This window comes from Plectropomus leopardus, chromosome 18 (genome assembly GCF_026936395.1).
Source record: "Plectropomus leopardus strain MGB_pleo_1.0 chromosome 18, ASM2693639v1, whole genome shotgun sequence".
NCBI classification, from domain to species: domain Eukaryota; kingdom Metazoa; phylum Chordata; class Actinopteri; order Perciformes; family Serranidae; genus Plectropomus; species Plectropomus leopardus.
The window spans coordinates 13,833,836-13,851,826 of NC_142193.1; the positions used below are offsets into that span (position 1 = coordinate 13,833,836).

The 17,991-nt window shown below is 38.5% G+C and overlaps 1 protein-coding gene across 2 annotated transcripts; it reads left to right on the top strand.

Moving 5' to 3' along the window:
• Positions 1 to 4,539, top strand: zfand2a (zinc finger, AN1-type domain 2A). 2 transcript variants are annotated; one of them, XM_042505844.2, is made up of 10 exons: positions 1 to 180; positions 964 to 1,060; positions 1,171 to 1,265; positions 1,644 to 1,775; positions 1,852 to 2,003; positions 2,124 to 2,252; positions 2,369 to 2,444; positions 2,542 to 2,618; positions 3,948 to 4,078; positions 4,228 to 4,539. In XM_042505844.2, the coding sequence occupies exons 2-9, from the start codon at positions 1,006 to 1,008 to the stop codon at positions 4,057 to 4,059; spliced, it is 828 nt and encodes a 275-aa protein (XP_042361778.2). In that variant the 5' UTR covers positions 1 to 180; positions 964 to 1,005; the 3' UTR covers positions 4,060 to 4,078; positions 4,228 to 4,539. The 2 variants fall into 2 exon arrangements, with proteins under 2 accessions (XP_042361778.2, XP_042361777.2); XM_042505843.2 differs by having other exon boundaries at positions 2 to 180; positions 3,948 to 4,032.
• The last annotated feature ends 13,452 nt before the right edge of the window (positions 4,540 to 17,991 follow it).

The following is a 17,991-nucleotide window of genomic DNA, read 5'->3' on the forward strand; positions in this document are numbered from 1 at the left end:
CGTGACACATCAAAACTTGATGAAAACAGACAGCTCAGTCTCAACCAGGCAGCGGTGCTCAGGGATCTGTGGCTACACAGCTGTCAGAAAGACACGAGTGAATCTGAACTAACTTGGACTATTAGAGATAGCATCGCTGCCTCCTACTGTAACAACAGACCGACAAGAAAACGGGCTTCGGTGAGTGAAAATTAAACGAGTGCTACAATTAGCTGTTACATTCAAGTGGCTAGCTTTTTCAGCTAAAAGTACAGTTTGATTGACATTGAAAAACAACTGCATGTCGGCTAATTATGTTTGCTGTGTTTATTCTGGAGGGTTGTTGTCAATTGGGGGAGAAAGTGAAGCGCATTTGGCTGCCTTCACCTGCTGCAATAATGCTTTTAAAACGATACATCGCTGGCTTATTGCTTAACAACACAGGCTAAAGTTAGCCGTTAGCATTTGTGTGATTAGCTAATAGTCAAATGAGTATTTCTGATGGCGTTTTGAAAACATTTTACTATCATGATTTGGCCACACTACAGTCATGTGTTTTTATTTTACGCTGGTTATGATCGTACAGCTGAGATATAATATGAGCTGGAGCCAGTTATGTAACCATCCTAATCGTATAAGTTAGCCTGGCCTAGCTAGCTAGCAAGTTAGCAGCCTCTTTGTATGTACTAAAAACATTGTTTATAAGATAACCTCTGAAAGCGAAAAACAACAGCATCCCTTTTACGTTTTTATTTTTATTTGTTTTTTCGAAATGTGTTGTCAGTGTTAAAAGATAATCCATACTGATAAGATACGATCAGCTACCTGCATTGACTTATGAATGACACAGCTAATTCCGTAGGTAATGTTTGCTACATGGATATTTCTGTGGTTTAGTAGCATTCACTGAGACTCTTATCAGGGTTCATATAGACACAACTTTATCTGTAATAACACTTTACATTTTCTGTCCTCCTCCTTCAGGTTGTTGAGATTTCACCTCTGCTGTAGAGGTATCTCTGTGAGATGGAGTTTCCAGATTTGGGAGAGCACTGCTCTGAGAAAACCTGTAAACGTTTAGGTGAGCGCTGTTTGGTGAAAGACGACAATGCCCTGCTCGTTTATTCTTCTTAAAAAGTTTTATTAAGTTTTATTTAAAGCTGAAATTTAAAACTTTACTTGATGTTACAGATTTTCTTCCTATGAGATGTGACGCCTGTCAGGAGATTTTCTGCAAGGACCACATAACCTATGCAAATCACAAATGCATGTCGTCTTACAAAAAGGTAAGTTTACTCTTTGCAGCACGGTGCAGCTGTTTTTGCTATGTTTACAATAGTATAGTTAAGTCACATTGAAAGGCTGCAAATTGTAAGCCATTTACTGAGGTAGTTTTCATGATGTAATATTTACATCAACATTATTTACACATAAAAGGTTTTGTTCATCCTCCATCTATCTAATGATGACATCAGGATGCATTAAACAAATAATTCTACTTTAGTCACCAACTTAGGTCTTTGCAAATTAATCGTTGTTGCTATCCTGTCCTTATATTAACCTCATATTGTTCCGTTTCGACTTGACAGCAGTAGTTGTATCGTCCTGTTTTAAGGATCACTTAACCTGTTTGTTTAATGTCTTTGATTGTATCTTTCTCGTAGGACATTCAGGTCCCAGTATGTCCTTTGTGCAACACCCCCATTCCCACCAAGAGAGGAGAAATGCCTGACATTAAAGTCGGAGAACACATTGATCGTGATTGCAAATCGGACCCTGCGCAGAGAAAGAGAAAGGTTAATATAACACGGAGATGTTTCACCTTACAATGATGTAGAATCTAAACAATAATAGTATTTTTTTTCCTTTCAGATTTTCACAAATAAATGTTCTAAAGGAGGCTGCAAGCAGAAGGAAATGATGCGAGTGACCTGTGACCAGTGTCATTTAAATTACTGTCTTAAACACCGGCACCCATTAGACCATGATTGTAAGACTGATGGGAAACCTCTGTCGAAATCAGGGTGAGTACAGTCGCACTGTATCTTCAGATAATGCTGTCAAGAGTGTTGCAGTAAGAATTCCTGACTTATTTTGTTATTTTGTTGTTGTTTTTTTTTTTGTCTGTTTTTTTTTTTTTTCAGAAATGCTGCTGTAATGAGGGCCCAGGCTGCTTCCTCCACCTCTGCCTCTGGTGCTAGTTCTTCCAGTTCAGGATACTCTAGACCTGTTTCCAACGGTGTGAGTGCAAACAACAGAGGCCACAGCACTGGGTAAACAGTTTTACTTAGTATTGCTACTAAATGTGTCAGTCATAGGCAACGTAATCTTTTTTTAAAGAAGACGCCTAAAATGACAATTCACTATTGTTGGGGGTTTTTTTTCGTAGCTCTACCCAGCGGATGCCGACTTCAGTTTCGGCGCAAAACGTAATACCACCATCAGCATCATTTCAGGCCGGACTGGTATGGACATTATTTACATGACATCACTCAATTAAATAATTCCCATATGTGAGGAAAATGTGAAGATGAGTGTGCTTCTCTGGTGCTGTCACTGCAGACGGAGGAGCAGGCTTTACAAAGGGCTCTGGAGATGTCTCTGGCTGATTCCAGGCCGACAGTTCAGCCAGCCCTTACGTGAGTAAATTTCATCAAAACCCAGACACATCCTGTTAACACTCATGACACACTGATGTCAACACCCTGCTTGTTGAGTAGGGCTGGTCCTACATGTTTAACTATTTGGATATCTTTTCACTGGGTAGGCATTTGGTAAATTTGAGATTCCAATTTTTTTTTTAAATTATAAATCTCAGTGTTTCCTTTACATTGATATTTTGGGACAGCCTGTCAAACTATCAACTTTGAACATCACAGATTGATATTCTCTGTTTTTATTTTTTGATATTCAAAATGGGGAAAATGTATTTAACTGTACAGCTGTGTGCCGTGTCTTGATTTTCTCAGCCCCTCCAAGACAGGGACAGTTGGTGACTGAATCTTATGAATATGAGTTTTAAATCTTGAATTTGTTGAACCTAGCACGCTGTATCTGCTCCGGTCAAAGCTTTGAATATTTACTATTGATTTCTACAAAAGCTCCGAAGCCCAAAAATTGTATTTTGGACAGCACAACTTTTGACGGGAATGTGTTTATCTCTCTGACCTTTAGCTAAAAACAATGGTTTCCTTACTGAGGAGCACTGAGGTATTAAAGCACAGAGGAGAAAATTCAGAGTGTAACTAATGTTAAATGAATCTGATTTAGTAAAGACGAAACTGTTCTTTAATGCTGGTGATGCTATGGAGATCCATATTTTCTCATATTATTTCAATAATTATTGACAGTAAAACATCTAAAGTAATAGAGGGACAGGTTTTGTTCATCAAACAGAAACAAACTATTTTCATATTTGGATTATTATATTTAAGTGAAAGGGACTGTATTATGTTTTGCAATGTGTTGGGGTGTAAGAGACCAATTTATATATTGTGATTACTGAACTGTCAGGAAAGAGCTCGTCTTGTCCGAGTGTGTGTGCTTTAGTCTTGTTTATTTTGTAATGTTGCATTATGATGTAAGTTGTTATGATGGCATCGTATCTATTTTGTGGACTAGAGGGAGAACAGCTGCTGCAGGGCTGTAGCTAACGATGATTTTAATACACTAAACGAAGCAAACTTGGAGGTCAAATCCAAAATATTAATCTTCATCTATGTAGTGCTAATTAGTTTAAAAGGTGTTGCTCAAGTAAGCGCAAAACAATAAAACACTAACCAAGTAAAATAGTAAGTAACACATTAGATAGAAAACACCAATACAATCGCACAATATGAATCAAACACACCGTCATCAAATCTACTCTACAAATAACTGGGTGGCAGTACATAAATAAATCCAGATGTCAAAGGTCTTCACCGTGTGAAGTGTGCGAGTCTGACGTATTCTTTATGTTTGTGTCTCAGTCCTCAGGAGCAGGAGGATCTGGCTCTCGCTCAGGCTCTCGCTGCCAGCGAAGAAGAATACAGACGTCAGCAGCAGAGACAACAGGTACCCGGAAAGCTTAGCCGTCAGTAGCATGCTTACAGGAACACATGTAGGTACACTGTTGTCATGGCAACCCCATCCTCTTTGAACTTTCTTTATTGGCAGAAGAAAGACTTATTTGCTCATGCATTATTAATTATATGACGTGTGTGAGGATTAATGAGTCTGTTTCTAACTATTCGTATTCTCTTTGTTCAGGTGAGGGAGTCCAAACAGTCCAACTGCAGCCTTTCTTAATCTCGGACCACCATTTAGACTTCAAGCTGTGCTACTTATCTACTAGAACCTGCACATCTGGAATATCCATATCCAGGATCAATGATTGTTAAATGAAGAAATCCTCTTGGAAATTGCTGAGATATTACCGCCTTCTACAATATAAGCACATACTTTCCCAGCAGGATCTGTCATTTTTACTAATGCTTTGCTCTGTACATATTTTATATGCAAATCATGATTAAACCATTATATTACCATATATGAATATTGAATAAATTATTTCAAAAGATGCATCCTGCATTGTGACTCGCTCAATTGATTCTGATTTGAAGACACACTGAACACAGAGGCCTGTTATTTAGTTAAATCCACAAGTCCATCAGTGTCATAAAGTGGAATAATTACAATTTATTCAGCTGTTTAGCAGAGGGGTTTGTTTACAGATGACACAATCTGCAGGCGCTTTCTAATAAACTAGGGCCAGTCATATTTTACAAAATACAGCATTTGTGAGTGATAACATGAAGCTGAGAGTGAGAATGCTGAACCATTATTGCTTGCACACATTGATAACTCAGTTTTGGCTCTCAGAGCATCTTTGGTAAACCTCACTGGGAAAGTCTCAGGGCTAAAACACTGAAAATGAAGACATTACAAATGATCAGAGGAGTAATGTATTTTCACTAATAAAGTAATAAACCTGTCCTGGATTTATATCAGGATTGCTCTGCATTAAGACGTAACACAGTAGCCTTTAAAGATGTTATATGGATTTCTATATATTTGACGTAAGAACATTAAAGGAGTCAGAGCAACTTTGACAGTTTTAGGAAACTAGATGCAAATTCGTAATGTTTTGTTTTTTTTCATAAAAAAAAAAACTGGAGCTTAAACGTCTGCCACAATTAAGATTATCAATCTAATTATACAAGTTATATGGGTATGTCAAGAAAAATGGCAAACATAGTTTAGTAGAGGTTTTTTTTTTTTTTTTTAACTATGTTTTTTAGTAACATAAACCAAATACTGAGTTTTTGACTGTTGATTTGACAGAACAAGCAGTTGGAATATTAATGAAATGTAATATTTGGGGCTAAAAAAAAAAACGAAAAACTGATAGATTAAGGGCTCAACCCATAGGTCTGGCTTGGGAACTGGAGAGTCAACAGTTCAAGGACCAAGTATAGAATGTGGACTGGTAGCGGGAGACGTGCAGGTCCGAGGTGCCCTTTAGCAGGGCCCACCTGCTCGGGGTGCCTGTTCATGAGCTGCCCCGTCACTTTGACACATGTGATACCAATAAGTTAACAACTCTACACGTGTGGAGGTTATCTAATAAATTTTAATGCGAGCATTCACTAGTATGCAGACTTTATGTATTCTTTCATATCTATGTGTGCGTGGTCCAGCACCTAGTTTTTATTACTTTTGGATGTGCCTGCTTCTTGAACTTTTCTCAGCCCCGTCACTTTGACGTGTCCCTTTAATGCATGTGCATAGGTCCTGTTTGAACATGTGTGTGTATTTAAAGAAATAAGCAGGTAGTTTAACAAAATGAATTTCCCTTGGGGATTTTAATTTAATTTAATTTTTTTATTTTTCTTCTTAATTGAAAATGTTGACCTACTTGTTGCAGTATAAGTCATTCAGGTTTTGTACAGCAGAGGGCAGCAAGACCTTATGATATATAATCCGTCATAGCAGGCTTGAATGTTTACAGGTGTGTGTATTTCCACTTATTGTACTTACGGTTATTAAATTGTCATGTAAAATCAGGTGACTTTTTGTCCCAGTATTTTTGCCTTTACTACCGTTTACATGAGGGGAGACACTGCCGAGGTTTACCAAGGTGTCTGATGTGACCAACAATGGCAGCAGTTGAGAAGCTGGATTGGAAAGTGGAGTGTTGTGACAAACTGACCAAATCCATTTACATAATAATATTTACGAAGCACGACTGAAGGGCGTGCAGCTGCTGGTGAAGACCTCTTCAACAAGCTGCAGGTAGCACGTGTAAATATCCAATTAAATATAAATATATAACTAAATATCCAGTTGCCATTAAAAGATGCCGGTGATGCAGCTACCTCTGTGATAATCATTAAAGCACACTTAGTCAGATCAAATCCAAGTATTTATCACCATTTCTGTAAAATGACAGTTGGTTCTTAAGTTTTCTGTATACACAAAATGCATTCGAAGTAAATAATCAGATTAATTTCAGCATGTTGCTGTATTAATACGCATAATAATGGGAGAGGTAACTTGATTTAGCGTGGCATTTGGAGCTCATATTTATACATTATGTACAAAGTGAAAACGTATCATCAATATGTGAATAACCTGCTCATGTTTATCACTGTGATTATGAAAGATTTTGATATATGATAGCTTTGCTGATAAAAGTGTTAACCAGACAGCTATTGTAGCCGCAACTACCACAAAAGCGGTGTTGAGTACTTCATCAGGTGTCTGTCTGTCTGTCTGTCTGTCTCTCTCTCTGTCTTTCTGTCTGTGGACAGAGTTTGTCAGCGCATTAACATCACAACCATGCAGGCCTGAACCTTTACAGATGTGTAGCTGAGATCATAATGAAGGCCACGTTTGAGGATGGGTGTGGTCCCAGCAAGGGTGCCAGAAGTAGGGAGGTTAGGGAAAAAGGAAGGGGCTGATGGGGCCGATGGGGCCAAGGGGCGTCAATCACGAGCTTGCTCAAATCACAAAATCTGCCACAATATAATTTTGATTCAATTCAACTTACGGTCCTGCGCTCATTATCAGAAGAAATCATATGGCCATTATACACAGTATACACGGTTACAGAAGAAGCTGCCACCCTGTTCTCTTTTTGCTTTTGGCCATGAAGGCCACAAAAAAAAACCCACATAGCCTAAATAACTGCAAATAATTGTGACAAGTAAAGTGCAGTGAAGTAACAGACTTCACTAACACACATAAATGCAAATGCTAATTTCATGCCCCTGAACCACAGTCTGATCGCTGTATCGCAGCTGGTGTGATTCCATCACAAAGTGGTCTCTCGTTCATTTTATTTTATGCGTTTTTCATTTCATTGCAATAACAGTTTTCAGAGTGAAGATTGTTCATTACGCTGCACTGTAATGCAGACATCGAGAAAACACTTAGTGCCTCTCTTGAGTTACTTCTTTCTGAGTGTCTGCACTCACTAAAGAGAAGAGCACCAATTACTCCAAGTTAAAGGTAGAATCTGGATGTCTGCAAACACTGTCAAACATCTTTCTCCTGGTAAGGATGCTGCCTCTTATGTAAAACAGATTTCGCAATTATGAAAAGAAAGAAACCTGCCGCTTTCAGTATTACAAATAGTGTTTGAAAGGCAGAGAAATACTAATTCTGCTCAAAATTGGCTGGTTGTTGTGACATTTCCAAAGTTAGATTATTAAAACTGTGCCAAATGCATCACGCAGAGCTCTAACATTAGACCCAATACTTAAATAATAAGCAAGTAGACCATTCTGTGCTCTCAAGCTGAGTGAAATTCTAAGTGAAAAGGGCTTTATAAAGGCTGCGGATCAAGACAGAAAAGTACATTTAAAAATAGAAATTCACGCCCTGGTTGTTGAAAAGGTCATTTCTCTGGGTGTAGTAAACAGTCAGCCTCTGACATGTTTAAGATCAGTGCTTTTCAGTGTTGCTTCTTGTCTCCAAAGAGTTTAGTCCAGGTGGTGACAATGGTGGTAAAGCTTGTTGAGGCATAAGTTTGCACCTGATCCCAGTGACACATCCACTCAGTGACCCAAACAAGTATCTTATATAATGTGCAGTGCTAAATGGATACACAATCGCCTTTGTATTATTCTGAATTTGTTTGAGTGCGCTCGAAGGCTTTCTGACTGGCTGCTGCTTTGTCAAAAGAAAAGAAATTTGTTTCTGAATGAGCCACAATGACTCTCTTGCTCGGGGGGGAAATGACTTGGTCCTGCTGGCCATGAAATGTGCTCATGAATCCAGTGAATGCCTTCACAGTAAATATTAGGTGAACATACGTCCTTGTATGTCTTTTGTTAATAGTGCTAAAAGTTTCACCACAGCTGTCAACAAACCAAACCATGGATGTTGAAGAAATCCATGCTAAAATCCCAATTTACAGCTCACTTCTGCTCACAGCAGAAATAAAAAACTTTACAGCCTGGTACACATATTGTCACATACACATATTTAAGGGTGGGCCTGCTAAAGTGACAGGCTGACTGTGAGATATTCCCACAATCAGGGTCCTCACACATCTTCCTGAAAAAAATAAACTAATCACTTTTCCATGACTTTTCAAGGACCCATAATAAAGCTTTTTTTTTTTTCCTTGACCCACTCGGCTTGCATTTTTTTAAAACACATCAGATTCAAACTCTGTTCAAGCATAATTTCAGCTGGCTGGCTTACAAGAAGGGAGGGACAAACCGAGGGAGAAAATGATAAGACACAGTAGTAGTAAACAAAACGTTGTCGCACATCTACACATATTTGAGTTACGTTACGTCGAGAGCTACAGATAATTAAATTCCTGTTATACTGTATTATGTGGAAGGTTATCCATGTAAGATTATTGCAACAGTTTCATTATACACAACAAAATTCAATGATTTTTCCAGAACTTCCACTGACTGTTATTGATTACTGATTCCATGACTTCTCTTGGCCTGGAAAATGTGATTGTGAAATTCCATGACCTCCATGACATGGGAACCCTGTACTGTTCAAGTCAGATGCACCCCTCACTCATCCAGCTCCACCCTGTGCTTCAACTAAAGTCACTTGTGGCTCCAAAAAACCAAGACAGCGACAATCAAATGCCAAACTCAAGGCTTCAAAACGACAGACCACAAACCAATATTTACACAGTCTACGTCCTTCCACTACATGTCCACAACACGGTGACCATTTACGGTGAGAAGTGTCAAACGTCGCACACTCAACTTTTTGAAAGCTTGCACCATCTGGGTGATTATAGTGCACTGCATTTTGCCATACTTAGTACTCAGTGTGAACGCAATATCAAGTGTAAGTACAGATGTATCTGATTCGAGACACAGCACATTATGTAAAGTTTAGAGGTCTAAATGGTTACACACTTAATTTATTTCCTGCATTTCTGGTAAAAACTGCAAAGTGACTGCACACGCATGCAACAGGTGTCAGTGTCACAGGTGCAGATGTGTTTCACAGCTGGAGGTTTATGACCTGCAGGCTGCGGGGGAAAACACAGAGCTCTAAAACAGCCCCAACTTCCTGTTGTCACAAATGTCATTTCACATCACAGCAGGAAAACAGGAGAGGGGACCACAACGTGCCCTTGTTGTGTCAGCGCTAACGGAAAAGTTGTGCATGGCAGAAAGTAACCTTCTGCTGAAAAGGTTTTTTCAGATAAAAATACATCCATGACTAAAATGCACATTTTGCACAGTAGATTTTGAGGGGATTTTTTTACAGAATTGATTGCTATGGTAACAACAATTTGTGTGTTTGTATGATACAAATTCACCAATGCAGAGTGCTCAAGTGAGGATTTCACTTCAGCAGACCAGATGGTGAGTGAATATGGAGTCAGCCTTTCATCAGCCAAAATGTGCAGCATCCTTACTTGAGATGAACCAGCAGCATCATCACCTGAGCTACTGGTTTGGCACAAATAGGCCATATACCCCACACAGCTGACACTGCTGGCAGCACTGTTAGTTGTTCATTATTTTCCTGCTACAGAACAGAAAAGACAAAAAGCATGGCTGTATTATCGGCAGCAAACAGAAAACAATGATTTTATTGTACAATGCAGCTCCACATGCTGTACTGTATAAGGTGAATTTCAAATATTTATTATCTCATTCTACTGATAGTGCCATTTTTGCCTTTGGATATTATTATGGATGAAAACTTGATAACAGCACAGTCGAAAATGACATTAATTACAGCCATTTAGAAACAGGAAGCCAGCGGCACAGTAAGAGCTCTTGAACTCAGTGGGTATGATTTCATTCGATACTTGACCATCATTTGGGTTTGAAAGTGGGACAATCTAGATCGGAAGAGCTCTGGCTAAGTGTAATTCTTCTTTTTTTCCATTGTAAAACGTTCAGTTGTTGAAGAGACAAGTGGTGTACAAGCATAAAGTAGGTCAGAGTACGGGACACAGTAAAAGGTGCACAAAACATGAGTACATCGTGCTCATGTAAATAGGCCTTGAGATTGAGCCGATGGATTTATTATGTTCCCCCAGAGTGAGTATAGAGTGAGTAGAGGTATAGAGTTGAGTAGAAGGAACCAAGGTCGACTTCATCCTCACTCTGCTCTGCTTAACTCCTGCCAGTTTCCACACATATGATGACTGTCATAATGCCTGGCAATGTTCTCTATGGTCTGTTTTCTTGTTGTCTTGGAAAAAAAGGGGAAAAATAAAATGTAAGTGTCAAAAAAAGAAATTACGTTTTCCCCAAACTGAGGCCAGATGCAATATGTGCATGCACAAAAACCATGTGTACGCCTTTCCCTCCACACATTAACTTGTATTAATAACAGTGGAAGGTGTGGTGAGAATGTGTTGACCTCGCTAATTCTTCAGGCCCAGCGTACAGCTGAGAAAGCTGTATGTGAAAAGTTAAGGAGCAGAATAAAAATCATATGAGAAATGGATGACGCAGTTTTTAGATTTATTTGCCAGTTTCACTGATTGTGTTCTTATTTTTTTACAGGCTGCATAGCATTCTGTAACATGACAAAAGGTCCATTTATAAACTTCATTTTGAATTATAAAATGCTTAATTTGTAATTATTTCATCATTATATAATAATTTTGTCATTATATCATCTCCCTCTTAGCGATCGTTTAATTTTACTCGGTGAAGCACTTTGTAAGGTCAGTTTCAACATGAGCACAATACAAATGAATCATTGATCATCATTCTGATATTTGATAATAATAATAATAATAATAATAATAATAATAATAATAGGTGAGATTTTACTGCGATAATGGCTTGCAGAAATGTGATTTATTGGTGGCGGGGCACTACAAATAGGCACAGCTGTGTGTGATGACAGCTGCCTGACACTGTTGCCAATGTGGCACAATCTGTGAAACTGCACTTCTTCCCAAATCAGGTAATGTGGGTAGTTTTCACACTTTATTAAACAAGTCAGTGCAGCCACTCATTTAAACAGTTTCTGACTGACAGCTTACGCAGCCCACCATTTGCTCAGCCCCCTTAATTACTGTTGCTACATTTGTCATCTGTACCTGCACAGCACATATGCAATTTACATTGACATATACCACTTAATATTTCCAGTATTTCAGTATTTTTTTTTAGATAATCACTCCTTAATAACAGAAAACATGTAGACAAAAAAACAGACACATAGCCAACTGATTTCACACACCTAAGATAGCTTTACAACCTAATCAGGCTGTTCTCAATTACTGTTCATATGTTTGCCTACAGAAAGTAAACCACTAAAATTTGCTAATATTCCGTGTAATAATGACAGGATTTCCCACACATTCATTTATTTGTAGCGGGCCGCCACAATCAAAACAATGGTCGCCGTTGGTCGTCATTCATTAGGAGCGCAATATGTATAACGTTCAGTTATGCATTGCACCACACTCTTGGAGTGCAGCGCATACTGTTGTGACAGTCGGAGCAGCAGAATGTCAGGTAAAGTGAGAGTGAAACTTAACTATTCATTCTGCTGAGACTAAAAGTTTACTTTCATTTATTCTGCAGCAGCTTCTCTTTTCATCTATAGATCTGATAAGCTCTGACAGATTAACTGTTCATTTATCTATGCCAAAACTGAGGGATAAAAATAACTTTTTAGTTTTGCCTGTGCTGCATTCACATTAAAAACAAAGAATTATCTCTTCTATACTAATTGCAAAAACTACAAATGATACATCCATTATGGTAAAAAGAGAGTAATGCAACCTACATTCAGTCTGCCACTGGTTGGTACTTAAATAGGAAATTCTCATTCTCTCTTGTAGACATTTTCGCTGTAAGATGGTAAAAGTCACAAAAAATGCTATGTTTCACAATTGCTTCTGATTATTGTAGTGAAATTATAAATGTCTTTCATTGATGGAAAACATACCAATATTTAGTAAGAATTGCATTTTAAAAAATAAGTTATGAGGTTTCATTATTAAAATGAAATCAAGTTACATAAAATATGCAGTATACCTAATTTGATGCTACATCAAAAAAGAAAACACATCTGATGGGTTGGATTATTTTGTAATACGAGATTGTGATAAATTGAATTATTTTGTCTGAGGTCATTTTATTTTCCAAGTGGGTCATATAATGTTCCTGATACTTGTCACATCTGAGAATACAGGACAAGGACAAGACTGAAAGACTGTGATGGCATTTCTGAGTGCTACCTGTTGTTCCCACTCTTGCCTCCATAAATGAAAATGTCATTCTTTAGTATGTGGCTCTGTGTTCCTGCTTGTAATTATCTCTGCTTCTCATTTCTCCAACACAAGATTCATACTTCAACGAGCCCAAGGACACAGGGGAGTGTCTGCACCGTGATCGATAAGAAGTCTGTTCAGTCAGGGAGGAGGCGCTGTGTGGGCACGATCAGATTTATATCACAGGGTAGATTATTTCAGCAAGTCATGCGTGTTCATCAGTAACGTTTCTACAGACCTATAAGAAGTAAATGTACAACAATCACAAAGAAACAGCTAGCTAACAGAACTTATTTTCTGAGTTTCTGCCGTTTAGCCCCACAGTGGATTAATCGACATGGATGTGTTGAAGCAATGGTGTGGCACCCAGAGGTGAAGCATTCATCCACAGAGGGTGCAGCCGAGCATTAAGACCTCTGTCCAGCTATAATAACCATTCCAACTCACAGGTGTCAGAGAGCAAAACTAAACTGTCGTGTTAAATGCACAACTGCGAAGTCAAAGAAGAGGCTGAGCTCAGTCAGAAAGACTAAGAGCAGCAACGATAGTGATTCTGCAGGACATAGGCCTACATGTGGTGCTCTGAGCTAAACACTATCAGCATGTACACAGTGACAAATACTAACATGCTGATGCTGAAGTGTAATATTTGCTTTGATCACCATCTTAGTTCAGCATAAGGCATGCTTATTGTGGGTTGCAAAATTCCAGGAATATTCAAGGTGGAAACTGGGTTGAGCTTTGTCCCTCCAGTTTGTGGGTTGGGATGGTTAAATAACCCCGCTCCCAATCCAACAATGTCATCACCCAATCCCAGTTGGAATTAACATGAAGTCATGAGAAATAATGTTAATAAAATCATGGTTATTTGCTCAGGCTGGATTCACTATGTCATACGCTGATAGAGACAAACCAAGTTAAGATTTTTATACTGAAATTGTGCAAAAGATTCCCTAAACTTCTCACAGAAAAATTCCAACCCAATGGCACTAGACAAATGGTAAAAGGGACAAAAAAATCATCCTGAGTGGACATGAATTTACCAAGAAATTCACAGTAGTCCATCCAATAGTTCAGACATTTCACTCAAAAATACTATTGCCATGTTGCCATCAGAACAAAAACAAAGGGATCAACAATGTCGTTAGGATACATCCTCCTCTGGGAACCACGAATGTCCATTACAAAATTCTATAGCAATGCATTTGATAGTTGTTAATATATGGACCTACATCAGCCCTAAAACAAAAGTTTTAGGGCTGATGTATTACTTAAAGAATTTATTCTCCATTTTATCCAAGTCCTTTTTTCCTGATGCACTGACAGTCAGTTCAGAAAATCTTAAAAGGCTGTTATCATTTATTTTGGGGTGCTCCATTGAATCATTCATCAATAAACCATCACAAGCATCAAGACAAGTGAACAAAACTAGCTCTCTAGAAAGAGGAACCCATTTCAGTCAGACACTTATGTTCAAGAATTGGCTCTGCTGTTTAAAGGAGCTCTCAACGCTGAAAGAGGCAACCTTTTTCTTCTGTCATATTACCATAAACACATAATAAAACAAACACCAACACACTGAGCAATTACCATGTCTATGTTAACAGAAAAATGACCCAATGATCTCTGTGCTGTGTAGGCAGGGAATTGATCTAATTAGTAGGTTGAGGTTCGTCAGACTGCTGCAGAACAAAAAGCTGAATTTTCACTCAGCTCTAGCAGTCCTTCATGTTGTACATTGTAATAAATAAAAAAAGAGGTCAGATATTTGCTAAAATATAAGCACCGGGTGATCACACAATGCAACATATTCCCACTTCTGATGCTGACAGAGAAAATAATAGAGTTGGAACACTTCCTTTTTGCTGAAACTTGTAGATTTCATTATGATATGACAAACTGAAAGTATTCCCAAGTAACCCACCAAAGAGCATGAGGTTGAAGAAAGCCATCAAAACTACATCAAACTGCAAATGGGACCAATACAGCCCATAACGTAGTGACTATGTTGAACATTATGGCAACAAGGCAAGCACTTGCCGGTGCCATTCTAAAGTTACTCTGTTTAATACATTGCCAGCCTGAAATACATCTAGGCTACTTGACTCGAAATGTACATTACACTTAATGCAGCACTGTAAACATTTTGTTCCTGTGATCTCCATCTCTATTGCAAATGATAGTCTACCCTTGAATATTGTTTTAATCATAATCATAGTCATGATAATAATACATTGCGAGAAATTAAAGTACTTTCCTACCAGGCTGGACATGCAGTCTTCTAATGTACAGGCTAATCCTTGGAGTGAGCGATGTGGAGAAAATCAAATATCACAATATATTTGACCTACCTCAATACTGGTATTGCGACAAAATTGTTAGGTTGCATTTTGGTGCTTTTATAAAATATTTAGGCCACACAATGAGATTTTTCGATAATGAATTAGAAGTAATGTGGATATAGTGACTAAATGGGTAAAGGCAAATAAAAGAACAGTTAGTAGTTTCCTAAGTTCAGAAAAGTACATCACTTTGCTGTGACGCAGCCTTTAAAACAAGGGAAAGACAATACTTAACTTATTACAATATCTGAAATCTAAGACAATATCTAGTCTCATATCACAATATCAATAAGCTTAATATTGTAATGCCCAGTCCTGTGTAATCCCCTTGATATATCACAGTCTCTGCTCCACCATCAAGTGTTTTAATTAGTATATATACACTCCAGACCATGCCTAATAACCTTAATAAATATGGAGAAGTTCCTTCTTTCCCAGCAATTCTTTCAGACAGCATTTTCAGTCACCAGACAACATCATAAGAAATGAGCTCAACTGCTGCATGAACTCAATTCTTTTGTTATTACCAATGCAAATGAATACACAGAGATTCAAATTAATATTAACTGATTCAGCAACACAGCAAACTTAACACCCAGCAGCACAGCATCACCAGCAAGCTTGCAGAAGCCACAAATTACAATATAATTCATGCTCATCACAATATGAATCTCGGACAGCAACAGCACAGCAGCGAAGAGAAACACAGTGCAAACAGAGCTATACCTGCCAAAATGTAGGGTCACTGTATGAAAGCACAAGCAGCGCAACAGAACAAACTTTGACCTACCTTAGTCCCCGGTGCAATGGCGAGTCAAATCCTGGTGACAAGGCCCTGAACAGTGGCTGAGCTCCGACAGCAAACACAGTCAGTTCGGCTTCTGTCCTCACATCTGAACCCACGACTGTTTCACAAGGTGCAATGTCATTTTCATTAAACGTGGTTTAAGAAAAAAAATGAAATAAAAGTTGATCCTAAATCCTGCTACATCTTTTTGGCGTGGAAGGAGGAGTTGAGGAGTCTGGGGAAAGAAGCTGCTCCACAGTCTGGAGGTTCTGCAGCGGATACGTCTGTCCGGGGCCGTGCACGAACCATGCCAGTTTGTGATGTTTCCAGTCAGTATGCTTTCTGTTGCTCCTCTGTAGAGGTTAACCGGGATCTTGCTCTGGAATTTAGCCATCCAAAGTTCCGCAGGAAGAAGAGCTTTTTCTCTCCAACAAGCTGAACACGCGCGCGTTTTACCAAATCGTCCAACCTGAGAAGCACAGACTGCAGCAGCTCACTGTGATTAGGACAGGTTTAAACTTCCGCGCTGCACACCTGCGTGGATATGATTGGATGTCCCCTGCCTTCAGCTGTGGCTGAGCCAATCACTGTTGAGCATATTGCAAAAAAACTGGCGCAAAGCCGGCAATAGGAGCGCGACTACAATGCTATGTCCCAGCTGATGCTGCATTCATGTGCTCCTCGGATGAACCCATTTTAAGAGATGAGAAGTCGTTCTTTCAACTTTGGTGCGTTCATGAGCTTTAAGTCGTAATGACAAATCAGCACGGACGCCACATAGAAGATGTGTTATATTTTGTTGCTCAGAGCATTTAAATGATCTTCTGACAACAGTTTGAAGCTTTATAGGGGAGACTGGGGACGGTTGCATCACTTGCTTTTCTCTCAGTTATTTGCACTACACCAACCACACTTTTGTAGCTTACATCTGTAGCTACATCTGTCTGCTAATTTCCCGTAGTATTTTAACGTGATTACCTATAATAAATCGTTCAAAATATTAATCTGAATGGAAGTAGTCAGATGTTGCAGCAAACCCCAACCCCACTGACAATGGCATTAAGTAGTCTAATTTTTGCTTTTTGTCTTAATAATCATGGTTTGCTGAAAATATGCATTATTGTGCAATTATAATATAAGATTATTTATCAAAATAATATTATTTATCTATTTAGTATTATTTAGTATTATTTAGCAAATAACAGTTATTGAGCTTTGTTTGTGGGGAACCCCTCTGTTATTAGTAGTTTTTTAGTAGTCTTTTTAACACTGTTTTTTTAAGCACATTCAAACATCTATTTATGGATTGTTCATCACATATTATTTATTTTTGCTATGCAGACCCATACTTGTTGTTTGCTCCATGATTTGTGTATGTGGTATGTTGTGCTTGTGTCGGATGTGTGAGCTGTGCACGCACTGACGTTTGTCGAAAAATGAAGTTATTTTCATGATAGTCTGACACCACATGATTGCAGAATAACCATATTCCTATATGTAAATATATCAGGTTCACTATATGTGTAGTATTTTTTGCAACTCAGAAGCAATGGCTTAAATCTTTCACACATAATAACTGCATATGTGATGCTTAACTATTACTGGTGAAACTGTGGTAAATAAAAAGCTACTGGTCATTTGATGGAAGAAATGTTTTGCTCATTACGAGTTTGGCTTGCATTTGTACACACAGTAACCCATTTCATTCATTCAGCATTTTATTTAACAGTAAAGTAAGCAGCATTTCTTCAGGTGTGGTGAATAAAATGTTTGTTTTCAAGTACACAGCTCAGGCTGTGGTGTTTTGCGTTGGAGCATTTCCCATGTGTGAACATATGCAGTATCATAAAACATTAGGATCATGGTGTTCATCTGTCTGACTCCAAGATCAGACTTCAAAGGTTTTAGAGCTGTCAGCAAGTTCATGATGTCCTTATCCGCAAGCTACCAGGGAGAGCAGCTCTGAGGCTGCAAAGTTCTCATTTATGTAAGAAAAATCAATAAAATACTTTCTAAAAAGTAGCCTTAAATCCATGGTTAACATGAACAGGATTTAGCTATCACATTGGCTCCTCTCTGATGATGAGAGCTTTAAATCCTGCCCAAACAAAGTTTAATCCTCCTGCGTACATTTCCCTTTAACTTTCCTTAGTTTGTTCTTG